Below are 24,911 nucleotides of genomic sequence, written 5' to 3'. Positions count from 1 at the left end.
TTTCTCCGTGACAGAAAGGACAACTGTCACATGAATAATTACATCAGATACATTATTAATACATCGCAAAGATCACATCGCGGCAAACATTTGAACACTGAATAGATGCTGACACGGTGGCCTGCACAAACACTGGAAACCTGTGTAAATATAGAGCAAAGGCACGAGCCGATACCTGTCAGTTCAAAACGTTTCCAAAGTTTTTTAATAGCACGCGCCGCTTTATTTGAAGACGCGTTCTTAGCCGTGACATGATAGCTGTCATGAGCATTAAGAGACAGTTGACATTAATTTTTACTTCGCTTTGCAGGAGATGTGACATAACTCGTTAACATTTGCCTTGTCAAGACCACTTGACATTAGTGAAGGCAGTTTCAACTTGATTCTGCAGGGAAAGTGACATAATTAACCAAATGACACTTAACAATCATGTCACATGTAATAACAATGTAATATCAGACCTGCGAATGCAACTTCTAGTGAAGTGTGACCAGAAACTAAAATTCTGATTAGGCCAAACAAAAAAATACTTTGGGTTCCGGTTCCTTGTCATTTAAGGGCATGAATAGCTAGGGAATTTATTTTATTTTATTTTTTATTTTATTTAACATTTTAAGGATGGGTAGGGGGGATTTATTTTATTTTATTCTTTTTTTTTTTATTTTCGGAAGCGATGCATGGGTTGCTTTTTAAATATAATTAATTCAGTATTTGCATAAGTTACCACCTTTTTAACGGACAGAGCAGCGTTATTACTAGCAGAGGGAGGTGTCTCTGGCTCGCATCGCAGCGCTAGGTACCTGAAGTCGAATACACCCATCACGCCCACCACTATAGAGCCAAGCTCCACGGTGGGGGCAAACATGACGGATCCCCCGTCATGTTTGACTGCTGCACTTGCAAATCCACAGTGGTTTGCGAGGACAAATCACACACACCGTGCGGAAGTCCATTCCAGCCAGTGCTGTCGGTGGCGCGTGATTCCATGAAGTTATTTTCCGAAGTTACGCGAGAACATCACAAATGAGGGTGCAACATACATCAAAATAAAAGCCCTGTTTAACTTTTGACCAATGCCAACAAGGTCACACTCGGTCGCATAGTGCCTTTATTTTATTTTTTAATTTTATTTTTACACAGAGGCCAATAAAATAACCTGACTCGGGTGTTAAATGGGACACTCGGTCGGGAACCGGAACCCAGAGTTTTTTTTTTTGTCTGGCCTTATGGTAACGATCTTATCTTCTACCTCTTTAGCCAATCAGCGGGCAGCACATGGCAGACTGTCGCCGATTTGGTCAAGATGGAGACGCACACGATCACCGGCCTTTTCCCCAACACCATCTACCTCTTCATAGTCCGAGCTGTCAACGCCTACGGCCTGAGCGACCCGAGCCCTATATCCGAGCCCGTCAGGACTCAAGGTGAGCACCCGATCCCCATGCCTGTACCCTTCTCACGCCAAATGCAACCGGATTCCTGTCTAAAGCCCTTCCTTAAAAAGCATCAGCGCCCTTGAAAATACACCGCAGCGCACGCTGATGCTTTAGCAGCAGTGCTCTGAGATAAAGTGAATATCTGTGTTTCCGTTAGATGTGAGTCCTACCGGGCAGGGCGTGGACCACAGACAAGTGCAGAGGGAGCTGGGAGAAGTGGCCGTCCAGCTTCAAGAGCCTGTCATGCTAACCACAGCCTCCATACAAGTATCTTGGACTGTGAGTATCTCCTCTTTTAAAACATTTATTTACATAGGGAATGCTGAGTGAGGACTGTGATTTTTTTTTTTTTTTTTCCCCTAGATTCACATTCACTCGCTTACACACATTCAGTCCAGGGAGCTGCTGAGTGTAGCCACAGATTTCAACTGTTTGCCACTGAGCAGCTCCCCTGGGGCAGTTGGTGGTTAAGTGCATTGCTCAAGGGCATATTAGTAGTTTTTTTATAGAAAGGGGAAAGTGTTATTCATTTGCATTCCCCGTCACCATCTTCCTAGAAGGTTCAAGAGCACGGACTGGAAACCTCTGCCACCAGTGCCATTTTATAGCTTGCGTTCTCTATTTATATATCATGTCTCGCACCTACTCCCGCAGATGGTGTTATTACCAAGCCGAAGCCAAGACAAAAGCACCTTTTTGTTCGCTTTCAGCTCCATTCCATCTTCTATCCCGCTGATTTGCATGACACGCCTCGTCCCTCTTTTTCCCTGCCGTCTTTTCGTTCTGCGTCAATATCCTCGTCTCCCTGTCTATCTCTTCCCATTTCATATGCTCCATCTCTCCTTTGCCCTTCCTTTTCTCATGTTTCCCCCCCCCGATGTCTCCTTCAATCCATCAAGGTTGATCGTCAGTCCCAGTACATCCAGGGCTACCGTCTCCTTTACCGACCCAGCGGGGGAACGTGGCTCCTCCAGGACCTCAACTCGCCCTCCGAGCGCAGCGCCGTCCTCACCAACCTGCTCAAAGGAACCGAGTACGAGATCAAAATCCGGCCCTACTTTGATGAGTTCCAGGGCAAAGACAGCCGCATGTTGGTGGTGCGAACGCCAGAGGAAGGTGAGGCTGTACATTCTTGGAGATGGTGAATGTGTCAGGGGTGGGGATTGTTTTGGAAGATCATTTAGAGGGATAGAGAGAAAACATCTGGATAGGCTCTTTAGTTTCCTTTGTGTCTGTGGGGATACAATCATGGCCCCTCATTAATCTAAATAATGTATTTCATTTATGTCATCTCCTTTAGGGGTTCATTCTTAAAACTAAAGTATATCACCTTCAATTTTGTTTCATTTGTATTGATCCCTGTTCTCAGTACATTCATCTTCAAGTCGCTGTGCTTTAAAACTCCTGGAGCTGGTCTATATTGGCTGTTCCAAAGTCTAGATTAAAAATTTGATGGTAGTCAGTTCTTTGGCTTCAGGGCTCCCAGAGTTTGGATCAACCTACCCAAAGAGCTTAGGCTGCAGATATTATTTTTTTAAAATCTCTTCTTAAAACTCTGTTTTTTAATATATTTCCTTGAACTTTTTTGACCTCATTCTTCTTTTCTTTCTGTTTCTTTACTTCTTGTTTTTGCCTTTGCTGTCATTTTTTGGTGCCGGTTTGTTTTGCATTTTTTCCACACATGTATAAAGTGCTTTCTAACTTTGTTATCAGTATCAGTATTGTTACAATTATGCCATTCAGTGTGCTGTGTTTGCGTGGTGAGTATGTTGCTGACATTTCTGGCACGGTCTCTCCCATCTGGTAAAGTCCCAAGTGCCCCTCCCCGAGGTGTAACAGTCGCTACGATGAAGCTAAGCAACAGTTCAAGCATCAGTGTCTCGTGGGAGCCTCCACCTAGCGAGATGCAGAACGGGATCATCCAGGAATACAAGGTAAACAAACCTGTGTCAAGTCAAGATGTTTCTGTACAGCACATTTCACAAACAAGGAAACTAAATGTGTTTTTCACAAAAGCGTGTTAAAAAAACAACAGAGGCAGCACCAAACCTGCTGTAATACTCACAAATAGAAAAAACATAAAATATTAGGGGTATTTATCTACTTATTTTGATGAAGTCCACTGATGACATGAATTCAGGTAAATTATATTAGCCGGCATCGATTCCCCTTGTTGAATGTATACCAGCCGCAAAGGAGATGTAGATGTAGATGTAGAAGCTGAGAGGTAAGATAAGGATTTTTAAGCTTTGAGAGAATTGTGATGTGGCTTATGCAGAGGTGGCTGCAACTCAGCGGAGGGAAGATGTCCTCAATATTTTGTATATTTAGTACAGATGCAGGGATAAAGCCTTTTAAAAGTTTTAAGCCGGCAGAGGCGGGACACATCTCTGCAGAAGCCTCGGCTCTGCTTTGATGTGTTTTTGTGCAGATGTACAATCACAGCGTGATAACTGTTTCATCAGCGGACAAAAACGCAAATACGCTCACGCTTAAGTAGCACAGCAGCGTATCTGAGAGCTTTGTTTTGAATCCCTCAGAGCATCACAGAGAGCGATGGGAGATGCATAACAAAATCTGACCGCCGCTCTGTGCGTCCACACACAGGTTTGGTGCGTGGGCAGCGCCAATGACAGCCAGACACGCTACCACATCAACAAGACCGTGGACGGCGCGGTGCTGTCCACGGTGCTGAAAGGCCTGATGCCCGGAGTCCTCTACCAGGTGGAGGTGGCGGCGGTGACCGGCGCCGGGGTCGGCACGCGCAGTCAACCGGTGTCCGTCCTCATCAGTGAGTACAGCGTCCGAAATGCTGAAGAACATTTTTCTTTAGGGCTGAAACAAAAAATTGTATACATCGATGCACACTGGTTTATTTGTTTTTTTTGCACATTGTTTTTTGCACATTGGGTACTTAGAACTTTAGATCTCGAGTGTCATCTTTTATTCTTTATTTTTTATATTCTTTATTTTTTACTATTCTTTACTTTTTATTATTCTTTATTTTTTATTATTCTTTATTTTTTTATTATTTTTTATTTTTTATTTACTTAATCTTGTACTCTGTGGATACTGCTGAAAACTGTGAATTTCCTTCAGGATGAATAAAGTATCTATCTATCTATCTATCTAAAAAAAAAAAAAAAAAAAGAAAGAAATTAAACCACTGTTTTATGGCTCTATCACTCATCATACTGTATGTTACCAATGCAAAATGTGAAATGAATTGAACTCTCAAGGGTGTAATTATGTAACCAACTGATACCTGATGATATAACTGATACCTGTAGTTTAGCATTCCTCCTGTAAATGACCTTTCATTTAAAGTAGCCCGATCACAAAGCCCAACAGTAAAAGCATGCAGTTGGAAATAACCTGAGGAGAATGGCTTAAAAAATGGATGTTATCAGTCCTCCCTTAGAGATAATAATAATACATTTTATTTGTATAGTGCTTTTTAAGTGCTGAAAGGCACTTAAAGAAGAAAAGTTAAAAACAAAATGCAAAATTCAGCACACGCCATGAGGACAGAAGGAAGAACAGATACATGCGATACACGGGGAAGGGAACATCCATAACAACATCCATAACAACCTTTAATCCCAACATGAACACAAAACGCTCCGCTCTTCATTCCTTCACTCTTGTCCCGCTTTGCCCTCTCTCCCCTCCCCCTCCCTTCCCCAAAGAGCTGCCAGCTGAACAACCTGCCATGCCAGGCGGCGGCGGCGACGGCGGCGGCGGCGAGGAGAGCAGCGTGAGTCTGGCCGAACAGATTACCGACGTGGTCAAACAGCCGGCGTTCATCGCGGGCATCGGCGGCGCCTGCTGGGTCATCCTCATGGGCTTCAGCGTCTGGATCTACTGCCGCCGCAAGAAGAGGAAGGAGCTGAGCCACTACACGGCCTCCTTCGCTTACACACCAGCAGGTACAGAAGGAGTCATTGTGAGAGTGAAGGATATTTAGTCATTCGCCCAAAGGTCTTTCACTGTCAGTCTTGCAAAGCACTAGAAGGAGTGCTAAGATTGTAGTGCCAGGCTTTCCACTGCTATTTAATATGCATGCAACCCTGAAGAAAGCTATTACAGCACTTTCTTTTCATTTCTAGGTTTAGTTCTTGTCTTGAGCACTCATCCACTTCTTCTGTGTCTCATAATACCACTCATACTTAGGGTCGAAGATTAAGTCTCTTCACTCAAGTGATCATTAAGGCAAAAAAAAGAGTGACCAAAAATGTTTTAAATGGCTGTCACTTGATTGTGGGAATCTTGGCTCTGGAGCGCGGGGTGACCACGTCAAACCTTGTGGACTGCTTCCAGTGAGGAGAAAATGAAAACATTTTCCATGGGAATTAAGAAGACCTGATTCCAGATAATAGAAGCGTAGTCTAGATTGAACAAAAAAGGGAATTATCCTTGAAATTGTATTTGATGTTGTATGTGCCTGTAAGCAAGAATACTTGAATGCCTTCCCCAAAAAAGGAAAGCTAAGTAGGCCACAGAAGTGTGACATGCATGAGTCAGTTTTCCTGCAGTATACCCCTCCTCATCGCTTTCTCTCTGTCTTCTGCAGTTGGTTTCCCACACGGAGAGGCAGCGGGACTCAATGGAAGGTAAATACACCCCACGCTGATATTCTTCCATGTGCAATGTACTCCTCTTCTTCACATTCAGCCTCAGCTGTGCACTTAATATCCTCTGAAACAAAAAAAACAGCTTCCACCTCACCTTGTCTGCAAGTAATGCCAAATTTTCTCTGTAGACCTGGCGTGCTGGGAGGCAATATGGGCAACTACCCATGGTTGGCAGACTCCTGGCCCACAACCAACCTGGTCCACAGCAGTAAAGAGGCTGTCAACTGCTGCACCTCCAAACACGACACGGCTGATAGATACTACAATGGTAGGACAATGCATACAGCCTCTCTTACATGGGAAATTGCTTCTCAGCTATACTCTAGCTGTTGCAGAGATATTTTTTTCGTACTTGCTTAATTAAAAAATCACTTGGTCATTAATACACTACTCACAAAAAGTTAGGGATATTTGGCTTTTGGGTGAAATTTACAGAAAATGTAAAATGTTCACGCTACAGTGATATTATATCATGAAAGTAGGGCATTTAAGTAGAAGCATACACTGGTGATTTCCTCATCTCAAACAATTCCTTGAAACAAAAGCCAACAACAGTGGTGGGTATACCACAACAAAAAATGTCAGTGTCAATATCTTGTCATGTGGCCTTGAGCATCAATTACAGCTTGACAACGACGTCTCATGCTGTTCACAAGTCGACTTATTGTCTGCTGAGGCATGGCATCCCACTCTTCTTGAAGGGCAGCCCTCAGGACATTGAGGTTCTGGGGTACAGAGCTCCGAGCCTCTACACGGCGACTCAGCTGATCCCATAGGTTTTCTATGGGATTCAGGTCTGAGAAAGTGCAGGCCACTCCATCTGAGGTACCCCAGTCTCCAGCAGCCGTTCCCTAATGATGCGACCTCGATGAGCTGGAGCATCAAACACCTGATGTGAATTTTGCCGTTAAGCTCCTTGTTAGAGAACAGCAACTTGTGCAAAAAGTACTGAAACATTGAACAGTTGGACGTGTGCATTCAAAAGTTTCCAGAAGGTCACATTAAGTTCACCTGTAAAGGTTATAATGCATTTTAGGTTCATCCTGAAATTTCACCCGAAAGCCGAATATCCCTAACTTTTTGTGAGTAGTGTATGTCGTGTGAAATTTCATGACCCACGTATTTCAGAAATGAATGGATGTCACTGATAACCTTCACTCCCCCAGGACTTTTTTCAGATACAGCTTGTCTGCTAAAAGTAACAGAAACATTTATTCCGATGAGACAGAGCTAAAAGCAGCTCTTCACAATATCACCTCCCACTGCCTCCGTCCCTTTCCAGAAGCTGGTATCTCCAACTACCTGAGTCAGACGGAGAAGTACAGCATGGGCGGCTCCACCGAGGGTCCCATCTACAGCACCATTGACCCCACCAGTGAGGACCTGCACAGTTTTAGTTACTCCCAGCACACCACCACACCCTATGCATCCACCTCCATCATGCCTTTTACCAGCCAGACACAGGCACCGGCCCACAGCAGTGACCAGCAGGAGGACACACACTGGATCACCCAGCCAGGACCCTCTGGAGCGCAGTACGCCCAGCCGGACCGCTGCAACGGTGAGGAGTCAAGCTGTGTGCCCACCAGTAACCCCTGTTTGGCCTCTTTTTGTCTTTATTTGAAATAGAAAGGACATGCTTGTACATTCCCAACAGCGCTGAGAGATTAGCATGCTTAGAGCCCTCAGAGCACCCAGCACAACTCACAGAAAAAGGAGCATTCTTCAAAGTTTTTTTTTTTTTTTTTTTTTTTTTGTTAGAGTATTGGGTCATATGCATCTTAATTCTCAACCTTCTGGTCTTTTTTTAAATAACAAACTGTCAAATCAGAGTAAAGGACCAAATGGATCTGAAAACACTTTTTGATAAAGCTGATTTTGTAGATTCCTAAAGTGTTCTTGAGAGTAAAAGTCCTCTGCAGAAGGGTGCGGTGCTATCTCAGCAAACATTTAGCTGTTTATTAGTTATTAATATGACAATCTGTACCTAGCTTGAAAACCCGTGTGAATGAAGCACCAAGAACACGTTGATGTGCTCAGGCGTCTGCAGCTGCTGCCTGCATCACTTTTTCTCAGACTGGAATGTCAGTAACTGTCTGATTCAGTTCATTTTCCAAAAATGAATGAATTTTTACCCCACCATAACATCATACTATGCAAACTGTGTGCTTGTTTTGGTTAATATTGAATGTATAGTACAAATCATGTAGGGGGTTGGCCTTTGCCACCTCCTGCACATACAGAGACTCATAATGAAGCTTTTATTATTATTATTATTTTATTTAAACAGGACACTTAAGTCGGGCAATCTGATGTGACAGTCAGCATCACATCAGCTGATTTTCAGCTGATGTGATGCACCGCCGTCGCCTTCTGTTGTGGTTCCTCATTAATCAAATGTACTTGCCATGTTTGCCATGTTTTTGTTGGCTTGTCTCTTGAAATTATGTAAATTCCACATCTCGGCGATATGTGTCTGCTGGGTCCTGATCTGTTTACCCCTGAGTGGTTTGAGTGCACTCCCTGTTGAATCTTAAGCACGCTGCTTGGATTCACGTGGGGAGCGGCCCGGAGAGCAGAACCTGTGCCACCATGTGGAAATATATAATCATGAGTATAATTGTGGTTTTAACTTTATTATCAGAGTCCTCAAGACTAAACAGTATTTTGGTTTTCCGTCAGCTCTTTCCTTCCTATGTCCCTGATCCATGTAAGATAGGGAGGATGCATTTTTTCATACTTATCTGTGTTCATCATCCACTTACGTTGATGAAAACCTTGTTCTGTCTGTCAGCACAAGAGGAAGAGCAATCCTGACATGTCAGAAATCATTCTCCTTCCACCAGCAAGTGCTTTAAAATTATTGCCCAATGTTTTAAGGCAGTCTCTAGAAGTGCCCCTGAAATGATCAGTATGATGACTAGACTAATTGTAAATATGGACGGAGATTGAAGTTGAAGTTGTTTATTGATTTATTTTCCTTTTGAAGTGTATGTTATTTTCCCTCACGATTTGTCCAGTTTGGTATACATTAGTCAAAGGGGTTTCCTCCAATCACAACAGGGTTTTTTTCTGTAGTAGAAGTGAACGGAGGGAAATGCAAATTGTGCCTAACCTCTTATGTAGCATTTTTACAACACTATCACACAATTTTATCTGTGCATTATTTACCTTTTATTGCAAGTGAAATTGTTTGCTCAGAAATTATCCAGCACTCCCTCTCAGTGCATTATTTCTGTCAGACCATGAAAAAGGGAATCTGGCATTATGAGACAGCAGAGCTACACATTCAGCACACTTAGCACCTTTTTTTCACCTGAGAACAGTTCCTTATTATTTATTCTAGTTTTTGTTTTCTCATATGAATTGAGCCGGTATTTATTTCTCTAAACCAGTATTTTGGCATACAAGAAGGGTATTGGCACTCTTATAGCAACAGCAGCCATGACCGACTTCTTCCTACATTCATCTACACTATATTACCAAAAGTATTCGCTCACCTGCCTTTACTCATACTATGAACTGAAGTGCCATCCCATTCCTAACCCATAGAGTTCAATATGATGTCGGTCCACCTTTTGCAGCTATTACAGCTTCAACTCTTCTGGGAAGACTGTCCACAAGGTTGAGGAGAGTGTTTATAGGAATTTTTGACCATTCTTCCAAAAGCGCATTGGTGAGGTCACACACTGATGTTGGTCGAGAAGGCCTGGCTCTCAGTCTCCGCTCTAATTCATCCCAAAGGTGTTCTATCGGGTTCAGGTCAGGACTCTGTGCAGGCCAGTCAAGTTCATCCACACCAGACTCTGTCATCCATGTCTTTATGGACCTTGCTTTGTGCACTGGTGCACAGTCATGTTGGAAGAGGAAGGGGCCCGCTCCAAACTGTTCCCACAAGGTTGGGAGCATGGAATTGTCCAAAATGTTTTGGTATCCTGAAGCATTCAAAGTTCCTTTCACTGGAACTAAGGGGCCAAGCCCAGCTCCTGAAAAACAACCCCACACCATAATTCCTCCTCCACCAAATTTCACAGTCGGCACAATGCAGTCTGAAATGTACCGTTCTCCTGGCAACCTCCAAACCCAGACTCGTCCATCAGATTGCCAGATGGAAAAGCGTGATTCATCACTCCAGAGAACGCGTCTCCACTGCTCTAGAGGCCAGTGGCGGCGTGCTTTACACCATTGCATCCGACGCTTTGCATTGCACTTGGTGATGTGTGGCTTGGCTGCAGCTGCTCGGCCATGGAAACCCATTCCATTAAGCTCTCTGCGTACTGTACTTGGGCTAATCTGAAGGTCACATGAAGTTTGTAGCTCTGTAGCAATTGACTGTGCAGAAAGTCGGCGACCTCTTTGCACTATGCGCTTCAGCATCCGCTGACCCCTCTCCGTCACTTTACATGGCCTACCACTTTGTGGCTGAGTTGCTGTCATTCCCAATCTCTTCCACTTTGTTATAGCACCACTAACAGTTGACTGTGGAATATTTAGTAGTGAGGAAATTTCATGACTGGACTTATTGCACAGGTGGCATCCTATTACATTACTATTACAGCACCACGCTGGGATTCACTGAGCTCCTGAGAGCGACCCATTCTTTCACAAATGTTTGTAGAAGTAGTCTGCATGCCTAGGTGCTTGATTTTATACACCTATGGCCATGGAAGTGACTGGAACACCTGAATTCAATGATTTGAATGGGTGAGCGAATACTTTTGGTAATATAGTGTATTTTAGTGCTGTGCCTAACATGGCCCGTAAGGAAGGTTAAAAAAAAAAAAAAACCTGATTAAGTCTTAACATAGAAAACAGCGTGTGAGCTTTGATTTTCAACAAAGTGAAACCGTTGTGTGTCTCTGTGTTTTGTCTAGGTAAACCCAAGCAGAAAGCGATGGGTAAGGCTGTGAAGACGCCGTCGCTGAGCTGGACGGAGGCCTTGCCCCCGCCTCCGTCCTCTGGAGAGCTGGAACAGTGTGAGCCGGACGAGCAGCCGCCAGAGCACGAGGACATGGACATAGGGTGAGTCACTCTCACACGTATGGCTTTACAAATTCACATTATCATGCCTCACCATTATTTAGACTGACCATCACCTCTAACAGGCACATTAACTGTTGAGCCCAACATGCGTCTTGTGCCTCTGGCTCTGACAACTCAATTACCTCGGCCTTGGTCAATTGCTTTAGTGATTTAGCTGTTTTCCCAACCCTTAAAACACAATTAGCTGTGCTCCTCTTCAGCAGGCGCTCTCTTGGCCCTCAGAACAAAACGATCATTCACTATTTCTCTTACATCAGCACGTCCACCTAAGTGGGAGCTTTGCCTCCTATAGTTTTGCCAATGGCAAAGCCCTCGGACTCCAGCTAAGCCCAAAAGAACAGCATTAATCTTTGAGTAGCCTTATGACCAACAGTGTTGGATTTAAAGGATCAGTGAGCAAGTGAGCTGCCTTCACCAATATACAGTCGAGATCCAACCACATGTTTTACATATTTTGCTGACCTGCTAATCTGAAGCAACCTAATATGAGTTGCTTACTCAGGGCTGCTGGGACAGGACCCATGACTGTTAAGGCCATCAAAACTGTGACCTTGTGGTCATGGGGCAGTCACTCTACAGTACCTACACCACATACAGTTATCCAGCAAATTCACTTTAAAGGGATTTTATGATTTAGTATTATTCTCAAGTACTATCTTCATCGTCCGCCAAGATTTAAGAGTTCCTGAAAGTCATTAACTGTAATGAAACAGTTTCAGGGGCTGCATTTTCTACCCTTAGTCCAACAGAGCTTAGTAGAGTAACCTTATAGTCATGACTCTGGTAAGACCAACCAACTGTGCAGCAAAATGGAAAAAATCCCTTGTTCGTTGGCACTAGTGCTGCAACAATATGATCGCAAATTTCCTGTTTTCCTAACTAACAGTACTGTAGGGCTCACATGCTAAAACGTACATTTTGGAAGCTTGTTCATATGAGAAAGACCATCACTGCTAACCAGCTAAGGCTCCATATTTAGACAGAAGCATATTTGCAAGCCCACGCCTCTTCTTGTCTTCTGATATAATTCTTGGCATGCCATGGTAATGAGATAACAAGTTATTTTACTTTTGTTTGTTGAAGTACGCTCATGCTCGCACAGGAGGTCAGTTGCAGTTGCAGAGTCAATCAGATGGGAGAGCGGGAGGAATAAAAACTGAGGTCGTGTCCTGATTGATTCAGCTCCCCATTACATGCAATGTGGGTTGTTACATGTGAAGTAACCTTAAACTGCTCATTTGAGTCAGGAGGAAACAACTGACAAGCCTCTCTGCATAGAAAGAACTTCAGATTCTCACATTAAAAAAAAACATATTCATAAAAAATTCAATATTTTAGATTACTCTCGCTGTAAGATCACCCAACATCCAAGTTTCTGTGCTTTAAAGTCTGTTTTTCTTTGTCGTCGCAGTTCGGACGAGGAGTGGTGCCCTCCCCTCCCGGAGAGGACCTACCTCATGGAGGGCTCGGAGGATGGACCGTGTCCTTCCCACAGGGCGGCCGCCTCTTCCCCGACCACCTCCTATAGCCACCAGTCTACTGCCACGCTCACCCCGTCACCCCACGAGGAGACCAGAGCCCCCCATGACCTGCCCCGCCTCAACCAACTGGACGGGCAGCAGCTGTCACGGTACGGCTCCAGACCGGGCATGACATGGACTCGCACCTTAAAGCCAGCAGCAAATAACACTGACCATGACCGTAACCCTAACCTTTTCACCTTGAACATTAAAGTAAACTCATGCTTGGAGAGGGACAAGACCATAAGAGAGGTCATTTTATTCTTGACCTACATGTTTTTTTGTCCCCCAGGGATTAGACAAACTTATCACCACCTGCTCTGTGTTGCTCAGCTGAGGGAAGCAAGGATTTTATTTTTAATCACGCCCCGGTGGTCGCTCTATTGGAAATTCAGATCATTGAGTGAAGGTGTACGCTTCCTCCCTGTAAAATTCAGCACAGTTCACAGTGCTTGTCTGTTCTTTTCTTAGCAATATTTATTTAATAAAATAAAGTGGAAGCTATGTTACCTTGAGGATGTGCCTTTTACTCCTGTATCTATGAATCTTCACACCCTGGGTGTAAATTCTCGCACATCCTCCTCCGTCTTCTTAGTCTTCAGAAAGAACCTCCACTTCCACAAATCTGCCGTGGGACTGTACACAATCTGTACAATCTGTACAACTCGCCTATGAAGCATCAGTTTCACTTCATATTTTCTCTCCAGTAACATGTTTGTTGTTATTTCCCGTAGCAGAAGGTTACCCTGCGGTCCAGTGCCAGTTCCCCAGGCGCCTAGCCCACCTCTCACCCAGTCCAACCCCAACCTCTCCGGCCAGCAGCATCATGGCTCATCGGAGGTTGGCACACTGCAGTGCCAAAGTCCTGCCCATCGCTGCCTCCTCAGCCAGGGGGCAGCTCTGAATGAAGACGGCATCAGCTCTGCTACACCTGGTACAGTTTGTGTTCATTCGCAAATAAATATGACTGAGTAGGCGACCCCGTATGCATGCATCCACACCAGAGTTGGACTGATTTTCGTTTGTGATATAAATCTTGTTTAGGCATGGAAGCAGCAAACACTCGTGTTCATTTCATGTTTCTACTCAGGAATATAGTTTCTGACAGCATTATTTCCCACCCCTCATATAGTGCACGGTCGTCCCTCCCCAGCAGACGCGTACACTCCTCCCAGCCAAAAATCACGAGTGAAAAAAAAGGCGACTAAGAGTGCGGCATACAGAAGAGACATGCAAGGAGGTGAGTATACTGAAATGCCGCTCTACACCTCAAGGTCGGGGTTAGCGGCATTCCTCCGTTCACTTTCACAAAATCAGCCCTATTTATAATCACCGACATTGATTCAGTCACATACCCATAACAAGAAGTATTTTAATGAGTGCTATCAAACATAAAGGAAAGACGTTACCATTAAAGTGAGAGGCATACTTCCACATGATCGAGGTGAGACATTGTGAACTTGTCAAATGTATTCAGAGGCCTGAATGTTATACAGCACGATTTAGAGAAAATAATTACCACAGTTATGAGCTGCTGTCAAATACAATTGTTCATGTGCTAAATGTATGAAAATCCAAGAGGTGGTTTGGAATTGGAGCAGATCTTCAGAAAAACGCATTGTGACTTAGATACAGATATCTATAGCTCTTATGTGCAAAGGTAAGATGTAAAGCCAGTGTTCCCACCTGAATGCCTGGCACTCAGTTGTAATTTTAGCATGCAGCTTCTGTTTTTTTTTTTCCCACACATATGTGTAGCAGATAGTCATCTCAGAAACAGATTGGAAGTGATAATCATCAAAAGTTGCGGCGCACTGAGTAACCTTGAATCTAATTAAACAGGATGCGACTGCGCATGAATCACACCGAGAAAATCCATAACATCAACAAGGAGTAACGCTGAAGTCGAAAAGTCACTTTTAATTTGAATATATCCGTGTTTTGTAAAAGAAGCCAATGCCATAACTGGTCTCTTGGGTTCATTATGCACGGGAAAACAGACTACAAAATGCTTTCGCTCCTCTTCAAAGCCATATGTGCTTATTATCTAAAAGAATCCTGAGACTAAAAATAGTCTAAATGCACCCGATGAAGGAGACAGTAACAGTCAACAAAAAAGCAAATGAAGTGTGAGTGTGTCTTGTAAGGAGTCCAAGTTTGGATGGGTTCTCAGGCTTCAGGCGCACGCACAACCTCTCAAACCGACCACTGTCTGGGCAGCAGCGGTAACCTTTAGCGAACCACTTTGCTCACCTCTTCTGTTCGCCGTTTATCTGTAAATGCACATTTTTCCTTTCATCTGACTTCCTCTGCCTCCAGTGCTCAGCTCTCTCGTGTTTACTCTCTGGACTCAGGCAGCACATATTATTCACAGTCTTCAGTACAGGCTCTGGGTTTGATTTTTCATTGCTGTTTTATCCACTTCCGTCTGTTTAGACCTCCCCCCGCCTCCCGAGCCGCCCCCAGAGGAGGACAGGTTGCAGGGCCCCGCAGGGTGCATGGAGGCCGGCCACGTGGCAGGCGGAGCTCTGTCCTCCCTGGAGAAGAGGGAACCCAGCAGCTGCAGCCACCAAAGGAAGGGCTCAGGACCGAGACAGACCGACAGTAAGATGAAGCTTCTGTTCTCACGGCGTCGTAATTCAGTCATAATGTGGTTTAGGGTTAGCAGAATCAAATTTAGCGTGGAAGGTGATTGTGCCTCGTGAAATGGGAATTAAGATGAAACAACAGCCCAGAAACAGAAATTCATTAAAATTGCTATGCTGTTCGAGGGTACCACATTCTGCATTTATCCTGAGTTTATCATCCCCCTCTACTACACTGGCCACTGTGACTTAATCCCATTTTGTTGCCTTGTTTAACACGACAGAAGAGATTGATAGTAACAATCCAAATCACTTTTCCACCATCTGAAGAGCTGGACTGCGGCAGACATGCACTTTAAAACCGTTCAATGCAACTTCAAATGGTGGCAAGAAGTAAACGTGTGAATTAGTTTGTGGATAAATCATTCAATGTGATGTCAGTAAACTGAATTTCTTCTTCTGAACAGTGAAAAGCTTTAACAATCCAGCTTTCTTTTGACACAACACTTGCTCACTGCTGTTTAGGAGAGTTTTGTAGTTTCCATTCATCAGTTCCTGTCATTGGAGATGACTTGACTACACCCTACCCAACACCAGGATTTAATTTGGACAAATAATCTACATTGTCTCGTTTATGGGGCAGAGACGCTGTGTTGTAGCTCCACTTGATGATTTAGGCTGATAAGACGGGTATATTTTTACATAAAAGTCTCGCCTGAAGGGGCAGCTTTAAAATAGCATTTTTACAGTTGGTACATCTGGCCAAATTAGCATTCAGTTTCTCACTTCTCTCAGTTTAATCAAACCAACTGTCCCCCACACCCCCAAAAGAATGCTGTGCTGGCATCAATATTAAGCCCATCTTCCTCTTTCCTTCTGTCACCAGATGAGGAGTTAATGCCGTACGGTGGAAAGGCTGGTTACCTCTCCAGGAATCAGATGTCCAGTAATTGCTCTACCACAGGAAGCTCCTCTTCCAGAGGCTCCACGGGCTCCCGAGGCCTCAACGCGGCCAGGAAACACAATGAGGTGGGATATAGCACCCATGGGCTAATTGACGCTAATGATTCGTAATTTCAGTATGGTTTTATGGATGGGAAATTGTCTCTTTTGACCTCAAATGGTTTAAATAATTGATACTAGTAGATATTTACGAGCGTGGGAACACAGACTTGTGGTAAAGCAGCCTTTCCTTCCATTGAGAGGTTCATGTAATTTAGTATTATCTACATATCATTTCTTCCGCTCCATAAAACACACATAAGTTTGTGTGTGCCGGCTCATACACAAAGATTCCACATTCCCTTGTAAACCACACAAACCAACGCTCTCACAGACACCCAGATACAGATCTGCCATTACCGTCTACTCAGTATAGGCTTTACAGTAAGAAACAATGTTGTGCGCGCACACCCACTGCTTTTTCTCCCTCTGGAGTGCACTTCTGAGGGCACACTTAGCTGTGTGAGCGCTCTTTTAAGTGCACCCCCTGCAGGCTCCCCTTTTAGGAGTTGGCTGCGTCTTTTGTGGCAGAACAAGCTGTGCCAGTTGAACAGAAAGCTCTGCGGGTTTGCCTGCTAACGAAGCAACAGCCACAAACACTGCAGTTGACATGACATGCCCCAGTGTAACTGTAGGTACACTAGGAGTAACAGTACAGCAGGCTGGTCCAAAATGATGGTTAGAAAGCTGTGGAAAGGCTTTACCAGAACCAGAAACACAACAAAGTCACTCATTTTGCTGAGTGCAATAAGGATACAAGGATTTATTCTGGTGTGATGGTTGCAGAAAAACTTGAAAAATGTGAAGTTCCACAACAGTTACTGTAAGAGCTACGTCACACTCGAGTTGTTAAAATAGTGTTTCCCATCTGGAATAAGTTCTGTAGATGAGGAACATAAAGCACTCACACAACTGTTTTTTTTTTTTGGTCTTTTTTTCCCGGAAAATTATGTCACATTAAGTCAGGCAACATAAGCATAACAAAATGGTGAATTTAAATGCCATACAGTGGTATGGGATAAGTGAAAAGGACACTGTAATGGCTTTGATGTTCAACACTGTAGCTTGTAAGTTTAATGACATAACTTGAGGCTTCGCCATAAAGATCTGTGGGGAGAAAGAGAAAGGATGGCCCTGTCACAGGTCAGTCCACTTTGACCTGAAAACACATCCAACATGGGAATGTGGCAAAGCAACTTGTAAAAGTGACACGCACACAATTGCTCTTTTCTCTAAGCCTTAACGCACACGCACACACAAGCTCGCTTGTCTCCCGTGCTCTCGAGGTCACCCCCTGTGGAGCAGTAAGGAACACCTCACCCTCCTTAACTGACCCTAAGTGACCCTAGTGCCCTTTTTCACATCTCACTGGGGACATGAAAGAGCAGCCTCCTCCAATAAATTTGTGGGTGTCTCCACCGGAAGGCTGGATTGGGTTACCCCTCTTCCTGTGGTGTTTACTGACCATTATCTCCCATTTTACAGAGTTGGTCAGTTTTCCTCTGGTCTCTCACTCATGTGACCACCTCTGGTCTTAGACTGGAGACACAATACACCAATACACCAAGACTATGAAAAGATGTGCGTCACACACTTAATGTCTGGTTCTGAACTGGCATGAATTTTTGTTCTTTCTTGAAAACACAGACTTTAGGATCAGTTGGATTTATGGAGTACACAAATGACCACTAGTTGGACTGAGGGATCACACACTTGATTACCGCTTAGTTTTAGGGAACACACACTGGATGACCAGTTCTTTTTAGGGAACACACACTTGATTAACACTTAGTTTTAGGGAACACACACTTGACAACCATTTTGATTTAGGGAACACACAATTGATGTCTGGTTGGATTTAGGGAACACAACGTTTAAGACCAGTTGGATTTAGGGAACACACTCTTGATGACCACTTGGGTTTAGGGAGCACACACTCGATGATCAGTTAGTTTTAGGGAACACACACTTGATGACCAGTCAGTTTTAGGGAACACACACTTGTTGACCAGCTGGATTAGGGAACACAACATTTTACACCAGTTGAATTTAGGGAGCACTCATTCAATGACCAGTTAGTTTTAGGGAACACACACTTGTTGACCAGTTTGATTTAGGGAATACACACTTCATGACAGTTAGTTTAGGGAACACATACTTGATGACCAGTCAGTTTTAGGAAACACACACTTGTTGACCAGCTGGATTAGGGAACACAACATTTTAGACCAGTTGAATTTAGGGAACACACACTTGATAACCAGCTGGATTTAGGGAACATGCACTTGATAACCAGTTGATTCTGGGAACACACACTACCCCAGTTCGTACGTCATGCAGTCACCTCAGTCCTGCAGAAATGCAAACTCTCACACTGCAGTACCATCTCAAACTAACATGAAACATTTTCCTGCCACTGTGTTTTGGTTTTCCTCTGGTGCCCAGCTCTTAGTCAGACTCTCCTCTCAGATTTGAGTGTAGCAGCTCAGATCAAAGGAGGACATCAACATTATTTCAGCCTTTAGTCGTAAAAATTAAGGACGTTTGAATTAATGGTGATGATCCCAAGTGGATCAAGAGCCGAAAGATTAAAGTCTTGAACACTCACACAGTATCTTGCTATCACCCCAAAATTGCTCAGACCTTTTATGTCACATTAGCCCAGAATCAGCCTAAAATTACTGCAGTCTGTCCCCAGCTTAGATGTTAATTCCATTTAAAATTCTTATTTGCACTTGAGATGTCTCCCCGACAGCCGTCCTACCGTCCCAATATAGTACAAACCCTTAGTGGGCAGATTTTTAAAGAAGTGCGCTTAATTTCAGAAGATATGGAGTTTGAATCCCTGGAAGAATAGTTAAAGTTAGTAATGCTGTCTGCCCAGTTGCTATCCATGTGCCCTTGAGCAAGGCATTCATTTCCCACTTGTGTCCCAGTTGTTGATGTAGAAATTTGGTGCATTGCAGTGCTGAAAGAGCAAAAGGAAAAAACTTCCCCAGAAGAGTAAAGGTTAAATTATTTCCGGCTGACAGGTACACACTCCTGTTGTCCTTGGTCTAGATTAAGCGTGCTTGGCTGAAATCTTTCTACCCAGACGTTTACGGCCCTGAACACAGAGCTGACTTCTGCCTTGATTTATCGTAATCAAGCACTCGTGTGTGTTCTTGCTCAATAATTCCCTTCAGCTGTTGTCCGTTGTCTAATTTTAATCTTTTATGTTTAAACGTTTGTTGAGATGTGGTTGTTTCTGTGTTTTCAGGAGATGAGATAAGGACACCAGTGGTTCACCGTTATCTCTCAGTGTACCTTTGATGCCTCCATCGTCTTTCCATCACAGACACAATGAGCTGAAAAAAAAAGGAGAGAAAATGTTCAAGACACCGGACTCTTGTTTCATTGCTGTGAAAGAACAATGGACTTCTCATCTTGTGTTTTGGTATTACTATGATTATTTATGAGCTATCGAGTTCACCCTCTTCCTTATTTGTAAATACTTATCTCTGTACTGTTCTTTTGTGGGCTCTGGATACAGGGAAAGAGATGTATATTGTATTTATGACGATAAAAAAATACACACATGTAAAAAAAAAAAAAAAAAAAAAAAGGTCTGTTATTATGAAAAGCTCATGTCTTCTTGAATGTGCCAACTTGTTTTTTTTTTTTCCTTTGGTCAAAATGTATACTTTTGGAGAAGCATTAACTACTGTTGCACTCTTGTTGTAATGGCAAAACAACAGAAAATATGAAGCACAAAGTGTGTTTGTTGGTCGAGAGGGACGGTCAGAAAAGCCAAAACAGAGCGGATTGTCGCTCCTGGACGGACGCCTCGGCATGAGCGCTTCCCCCCGTTGGGACCCCTGCACCCATATGTAGTCCGCTAAGAATGTCATTCTTTTCTATTTGTTTTTGTTTGTTTGTTCGTTTGTTTGTTTTCCTGCCGAGAAATGTCGTGGTGTGCCAGCAGACTGACAGGCTTTATAAAAGTTTGATTGTAACCCCGCTCCTTCCTTCCTATCCTCGCCCCTTGTTAATTCGAGGGAGTGTTTGCTGCAAATGCGCGATAAAATTTGCATATTCTCTTTCCAAAAACAAAAAAACAAAAAAACTTCTGTGGACTAACTTTTTTGTACTCTTGTTGTTTTGTAAAAGTACAATAAAATACATTTGCTGAACTATGTAAACCCTGTGCTCATTTATTTGCAACAGGTTGCCACCTACTTAGACACCCAAACACCAACTATAATAATAATTTAATCTAATCTATACTATTATACCATGTTTAAGAGTATGTTTAAAAAGTGTTTAATTTTCTGTTGCTCCTTGGTAAAGCAAACTGTATAACACAGCAAAAGAAATGAATGCAAGGTGAACTGCACAAAAGTGAACCTCGGTTGGAAACAGACTGGGTGCATCCATGTTTACAGAAACTGACAGAAAATTCCTGAAACAAACTTATAGTACTTTCAAAGTCTACACTTCTTAAGCCTCAAACCACTTACTATTTTCTCCAGGTGGACGTAAATTAAAAAAAAAAAAAAAGAAAAAAAAAGCGGCTTAGCTGAACTTATGTTTGCTTCTTTCTCTCTTAATGCCTCATTCTACCTCCAACTTCACAGTGCATTCCACCTGGGTGAGTGCTGTACGCACCGAGGAGCATGAAATTGCCAAGGCCTCTAGTCTGGAAATGCAACACACACTCCCTCCTGCTGTCCACCTGAGACAAAGCATGCATTACCCTGCGGTGCTGTACAGATGCACACCGTGTCATCGCGAACACAGACTCACAAACACAAGTTCAAACCCACAGACACACACGAGTAGCCTTGGGTTGCGTTTCTGTTGCGCTGCCCTGTGATGAACTGAGGGAGCGGCATGGTGAGATGCTGCTGCCCAGCTTTGTTGGAGTCCACAGACCCTGAGCAGTGGATGAGAGAGAGAGAGAGAGAGAGAGAGAGAGAGAGAGAGAGAGAGAGAGAGGACAGGAGGGCGGGCTGTAAACATCTGAGGGTCTCCGCGGGGCTGATCCTATAGAATTCAGCAAAAGTGGGACATGATTTGCATTTCCAACTTCTGCCAGTTCCACATCTACATCTGTCGACCTCTATCCAACATACAAGCCTAACACATGATGCAGTTCTCAATTCCTCAACATGTGCCCCAACCAAATATGGACCCATGTTGTCACCGCACTGAACAGGTGGCATGAAAAATTCATTTGTGTACAGTGTGCCCTTCGCTAAATATCAAGTGGCTTCAAGTCGGATTAAGTGGGACTTGTTTAATTTGGCGCTTCAATTCAAGTCCTACCTGTACGCAACCACTACTACAATTTAATGCTGTATTACATTTCATATATTCAAAGTTATTATATAATATATAAATTAATGTAGAAAATAAACTATATTAATGAACAACATATAGGGAGCATTAGTTCTGAATGCTTTCATGTTTTTAATAGTGGGGCCTTTAAATACATTTTTGGCACTCTAATAATAAAAGTGGTGATTGGATTCATAAAATTGATGCTAAAATTGGTAGTTGGATTCTGGCATGGCACCTTGCCCAAGTTACATTATATTGATCATGGTGGTCATGGTGATTTTGATATTAATGAGCGAAAGATTCAGTTTTAAAATAAAAATGCTGCAAGCGTGAGAGTGAGAGAACTCAAAAAGACAAGAGAAAGACAGAAAGAAAGAAAAATAACAAAATTGCCCATAATGCAAAATGTATGACTATGATAATACTCCAACAAAAGTAAATAAGCGTTGTGCACCATAAGCCATAATCAAATGCATCATGTATTAATATAGGCAGTAAACAAAAGTGACTGACTTATATCTGTGTCCTATATCTGTATTTTTAATATGAGGTGAATACCAGGCCCATATAAACTAAACTACTGTATCAGGCTAGAGGGAAAGTTATTCATTTGTGAAAAACAAAGATATGAAGCCTATCACAGGGAACTTGATGGAAAGCTTCCTCGACCTTGAGGATTTTTGCCCAAATTCCAGTTTGGCTGGTACTAATTTATAAAAAGGGGCATTTACTGAACCAGAGAGTGCAGGAGGAGATGAGCTGCATGCCATCAAAATGAGATATTGATGTGACTCTCCTGTAAAGCCAAAAGATGATGATGATAACATGTTTGCTGATATTATTAAGTTTGCCCGGAGTTTAAAAAAAACAATCCAGGATGACCTCGCTATGTCCAAAATAACCCCTTCAAGTCAATTCACTGATGGAGCGGCTCACTATTAAATGATTACCATCTATTCTCCTTTAATGTGATTGATTTCAGTGCTTGTCAAAACCCATCCAACTTCAGTGAAAGGGCTTGTTGGGACTTTGATTTAGCTGCAGTGATCCATGAGGCTGCGCAAAGATAAACATCAAATTTACTTTAGGCCATCCTTGAAATCTGCTGCGATCAGAGAGTTTCAGAGGAAATTTGGAAACTCCAGTGATTTGAACTTTGAGTTGATATCTTGTTCATGCTACGTTAAGGCACTCAAAAACCAAAAAATGGTGATGTTTGGACCCCATTTGTGCTTTTAAGCATTCTCTGTCTTGGCAGATGGACTTGCTGGTACATAAACGAGTAAAACACTGCATATTATCACAGGTAGTAGGATCTGTCATTTGAGTTATACCGCCGACATGCCTGTGGAATTCAAAAACAAACAAGTGCAAAGGACGAGATAGATAAAACGCCAGGGAGATTTACGTGACTGACCTTCTACGGCGTGACCCTCACACCCCCTACCCTCTCCGTGCCCCCTAAACTTCCCTCCATCCTTCGCTCCCTCCCTTCCTTTCTCTCTCCCCGAGCCATAAATCACCTAGCTCATTCATTAGGCCAGTGTCAGGGCAGGAACGCCCACCAGGGCAGCAGCCAGAGAGGCGATGGCCTGAGAGAGAAAAGAGCGAGAGAGAGACAGAAAAAAAAGGATGAAAGGGAGGGGAAGGTGTCATTTAGACACCCTGTTCGCCCATTCCAAAATGCAACACACCAATTTCCATGTTAATTTGCCCTGTGACAGGGGAGATGGATGTTTGTGACTTTTTTGGCTGATGTGATGCATACATAGAGGGCCCGAAATGAAGCCATTATGTTGGCAGAAGGGCCGCAAAGGCAAGAGGATAAAAGATTTGTTAGCTTGTGAGATAAAGAGAGCGCACTTTGAGGCAAGGTTACAAAACGGTCAATATTTCACTTTATGAGAACATTTATATGGAGCTGTTCAAGATAATGGCTTGTCAACGACTAATATTTCCCATTTTAATTATCTCGTGTAGAGATGAAGGCTATCCAGTTAGTGTATTTTTCCCTCTCTTACAGACTGACCTTTTGAAATAACGCAGCATGTTTGGGGAAAATCTCCCACTGGGCTGCTAACTCGCTGAGTGATGAGAATGTAAGCAGCAAAATCAATCAGTGGAGCAGCTCCTACAAAACATGGTGTATTCCTTTAAGGATCAATTACTAAGTATTATTTTTATGTTTGTGTAAGAGGTGAGATATATATATGAGGAGAGGAGATAGTGTGTGTGTGTGTGTGTGCGCTGGGGGGATTACCCGGCCCTGTGTTGACTGACATGGCGATATTGAAATAGATCACCCATATGGGCGCCATTGATTTCCAGTTAATTGAATGATTGCCACTTTAACATGCAACACCACAGTGAGCCGCTGCTGTCAGTCACTGTGAAAACATCAGTGGGGCCAGGCGAACGTTTCGACTGTAATGTTGACATTTCACTTTGGAGCCAGTCCAGTTCCAGTGGAGTCAGACCAACTGGACTGGTGATGATGTCAGGGACTTTTCGAGCCAATGAGTTTCACATGTGCAACGGTATGGTGCCATATTTTCAAACCAAACAACAGCTTTGAATTTTTTTTTTTTTTTTTTTTGTTCATCTGCTGATATTCGGTTTGTCTTCCTTCCCCTGCTGAATCCTGTTACTTTTGCTGCTGCAAGCCTACCCTCATTTCTCCACAGAGGGACACTCATGCCTGTAAAGCAGCCGGGTCGAGCTGGATGGCTGGGGGCTTGAGTTGTGGCAGTTTGAGGATTTAAAGGCAATCCTGCAAAATTGCTAAATGATTTAACACAAATTTGCACACAAAAGCGGTTCCAAGTTGTTAAGAGCGACTGATAAATGCTGCCTGGGTGTATGAGCAAGCAGAGGACCCGTGATGTCCGTCAAAATACAGATATTATGGTATGTTGCATAATATTATGCATGTAATAATGATACTGACACACTGCTGCCAATTTTTTATAGTCTTCCATTTAAATGGTAATTGTCCATTTGATAAAATAACTACAGAAAGGACATGGATCTGTGTATGTGTGTGTATGTGTGTGTTTGTGGTTTCAGGCCATGTCTAATATGGGTCATTGGTTTACCGACATTCTATATAAAGCTGGTATTTTGGCATAGACCAACCACTGTGATGCACAAATCCCTGTAGGGCACAGTTATTTGTGTATGTGCGTGTGTGTGTGTGTGTGTGTGTGTGTGTGTGTGTGGTGTATGAAAAGAAAAGAAAAGCACACAGACAGTCCAGCATGATTCAACATTATGTGCAGCTCTATAATGTGTGGTCTAGACATGGGTGTGTGTGTGTGTGTGTGTGTTTGTGTGTGAATGTGTTACACAGTGGAGCTGGGAGCTTTGAAT

General features: G+C 43.3%; 1 protein-coding gene across 2 annotated transcripts in view; it reads left to right on the top strand.

Annotated features, from left to right (window-relative positions):
- Positions 1-20,330, top strand: part of robo3 (roundabout, axon guidance receptor, homolog 3 (Drosophila)) — a 92,303-nt gene extending 71,973 nt beyond the window's left edge. Inside the window, exons 13-28 of one of the 2 annotated variants that reach the window (XM_030069512.1) lie at positions 1,258-1,424; positions 1,594-1,715; positions 2,336-2,552; positions 3,246-3,370; positions 4,044-4,227; positions 5,126-5,365; positions 6,010-6,049; positions 6,199-6,338; positions 7,353-7,631; positions 10,945-11,092; positions 12,525-12,743; positions 13,371-13,567; positions 13,766-13,873; positions 15,070-15,237; positions 16,105-16,247; positions 19,480-20,330. In XM_030069512.1, coding sequence (XP_029925372.1) covers positions 1,258-1,424; positions 1,594-1,715; positions 2,336-2,552; positions 3,246-3,370; positions 4,044-4,227; positions 5,126-5,365; positions 6,010-6,049; positions 6,199-6,338; positions 7,353-7,631; positions 10,945-11,092; positions 12,525-12,743; positions 13,371-13,567; positions 13,766-13,873; positions 15,070-15,237; positions 16,105-16,247; positions 19,480-19,491 — 2,509 coding nt within the window. In that variant the 3' untranslated portion in view covers positions 19,492-20,330. Of the gene's footprint in view, positions 1-1,257; positions 1,425-1,593; positions 1,716-2,335; positions 2,553-3,245; positions 3,371-4,043; positions 4,228-5,125; positions 5,366-6,009; positions 6,050-6,198; positions 6,339-7,352; positions 7,632-10,944; positions 11,093-12,524; positions 12,744-13,367; positions 13,568-13,765; positions 13,874-15,069; positions 15,238-16,104; positions 16,248-19,479 lie in introns of both variants that reach the window. The other variant, XM_030069511.1, reaches the window with a different exon arrangement.
- Positions 20,331-24,911: the final 4,581 nt, after the last annotated feature.

This window comes from Myripristis murdjan, chromosome 14 (genome assembly GCF_902150065.1).
Source record: "Myripristis murdjan chromosome 14, fMyrMur1.1, whole genome shotgun sequence".
NCBI classification, from domain to species: Eukaryota; Metazoa; Chordata; class Actinopteri; order Holocentriformes; family Holocentridae; genus Myripristis; species Myripristis murdjan.
This window is presented reverse-complemented; position numbering and strand designations above follow the sequence as displayed.